We start from the raw sequence: 2,500 nt of genomic DNA on the forward strand, positions 1-2,500 counted from the left end.
GTGATGGTTGTGTGGTGGTTGTGTGATGGTTGTGTGATGGTTGTGTGGTGGTTGTGTGATGGTTGTGTGATGGTTGTGTGATGGTTGTGTGATGGTTGTGTGATGGTTGTGTGATGGTTGGGTGGTGGTTGTGTGATGGTTGTGTGATGGTTGGGTGATGGTTGGGTGATGGTTGGGTGATGGTTGGGTGATGGTTGCGGGATGCTGACAGCAGTCGGCGGTGGTGGCGTAGGCAGGATGGTGAGGCCTGATGTTTTGACAGGTCCTCTAAAAGTCTCTTGAGTCACAGTGTCAGAGTGAAGAGTCACGTGAGGTGGTGGTAGTCTCTGAATATTATGACATGTACCCGGGCCTAGGGAGCAAGACACACAGGAATTCCACAAAACAGAGACAGCACAACAGAAATACTGTAAATTGTGCACGCAGAACTCATAAACAGCTAGATAGAACACACAGCTAGATAGAACACACAGCTAGATAGAACACACAGCTAGATAGAACACACAGCTAGATAGAACATAGAGCTCCCAGATTAAACACATATCCCACATAGAACAGGGCCAGATATAACATTTCAAAAGATGGAACACACAGAACTACACAGAACACACAGAACACACAGAACACACAGAGCTACACTGAGCTACACAGAACACACAGAGCTAAACAGAACACAGACTAGATGGAACCCACAAGGCTAGAGGAACACAGACTGTACGTGGATCAGATTTATTCCCCTCCTCAGTTCTACTTCTCTTGACGTCACAGACAGGCAGGATCCCAAGATAGTTCTAAGACGAAGAGTTATGATACACTGAAGGCCTCAAGGTTTATCCACTCACTTTACAGTTACTGTAGTACTGACTGGAAATAGTGGCATATCATCTACAGTAGTAGAGAGTATACTGTAAAAATTAATGAAATGAAGCTTACCATACCTACCTTTTCTCTCTCCACAGACAGACGAGTGGCTCACTGGAAGACAGCCGGCGTTGATGGTGACCCATCTCTCAGCACCTCACTGCCCTCTGGCTGTTCCCAACCTGCTGCTATAGAGATCCATAACATTTACCCATCATTTGACGACCGCCGACATACTGTAACAGACAACCCCTCTGCTTCACCAGGAGCATCCAGGAGAAGTTACCTACTACAGATTCCTCAACTCTCTACCACTTGACTACCCCCCCCCCCCACCCTCCGCAGTCCCCTAGCCATCACCGCAAATGAGATTTGGTTCTCAACTGACCAGCTCGGTTGAATTCGAAAGCTAAAAAGACAAACAGATTCAACGGTTAGGGTACAGCACTGCCAAGATGGATGACGACACCTACAGCAACAGGACTTCCTTGGTGAAAGGAGCCAAGGGCATCGCTAAGGAAGCCAAGCGGCACGCCGCCAAAAAGGTCGGCAAGGTGGTGGACCGCGCCTCGGACCAGTACTCCCAACGCAACTACAACCGCTTCCAGAACGAGGACGAAGGCGAAGAGGAAGACGACGGCCCGCAACGGTACTCTTCCCACAACCCCGCCAACGACGAGGAGGGAGGGGCCTCCAGCGACGACACGGAGGGCCACGACGACGAAGATGAGATCTACGAGGGGGAGTACCAGGGCGTGCCGGCCCACAGCGAGGGGAAGGCCCGGGACGGCCAGGTGTCCCTGGGACAGCCCGTGTCGGACAGCCTGAAGGAGCGTAAGGAGCTGGAGAGCGAGAGGCAGGCGGACGAGGAGGAGCTAGCCCAGCAGTACGAGCTGATCATGCAGGAGTGTGGCCACGGGAGGTTCCAGTGGCAGCTGTACTTCGTGCTGGGCCTGGCGCTCATGTCGGACGGGGTGGAGGTGTTCGTGGTGGGCTTCGTCCTGCCCAGCGCAGAGACAGACATGTGTGTGCCCAACTCTGGGGCTGGATGGCTCGGTAAGGAGGAGGCTGATGTCACGCACATGCACGCACGCACGCGCACGCACGCGCACGCACGCACGCACGCACACACACACACACACACACACACACACACAGACACACACACAGACACAGACACATACACAGACACAGACACGGACACAGACACACAGATATGGAGCAATACCCTGCTAACTGTTTAGCCTTTCTCTTGGAGGAGATGTGGGCCATCTGAAGGCCCCTAACCACCAGCTTGTGAACATGACCCAGGCTGCCAAAAATGAAAACTAAAAGATGACATTTGTAGCCTAGACACACACACACCCACACACACACACACGCACACACACTGTGAAGTGAAGATTATGATAAAAGACACAGCGCCTTGTCTTACTCATCTCTTTGAAGAGAGACACATTACTCTCCGTCCCTCTCTTGTCATTCATCTTCAGTCTATCATCTGATCTCCATAATCTCACCGAAGCTCACAGCAGCTAGATGTGTTTTCCATACTGTAGTATCTCTCATTGGTCTATGTTAAGAATAAAGATCGCAGAGTTACTGAATGAAAAACATGCACGTCAGAGACAACATGGAA

General features: G+C 51.2%; 1 protein-coding gene across 1 annotated transcript in view; it reads left to right on the forward strand.

The window, feature by feature from the left end:
- Positions 1–1,316: 1,316 nt before the first annotated feature.
- Positions 1,317–2,500, forward strand: part of LOC308156063 (synaptic vesicle glycoprotein 2C-like) — a gene marked incomplete at both ends in the record, with an annotated part of 24,326 nt that continues 23,142 nt past the window's right edge. The window contains one exon of the mRNA XM_080529424.1: positions 1,317–1,917. Coding sequence (XP_080385550.1) covers positions 1,317–1,917 — 601 coding nt within the window. The remainder of the gene's footprint in view (positions 1,918–2,500) is intronic.

Source organism: Nansenia antarctica (assembly GCF_963989245.1).
Source record: "Nansenia antarctica genome assembly, chromosome: 4".
Taxonomy (NCBI): Eukaryota; Metazoa; Chordata; class Actinopteri; order Argentiniformes; family Microstomatidae; genus Nansenia; species Nansenia antarctica.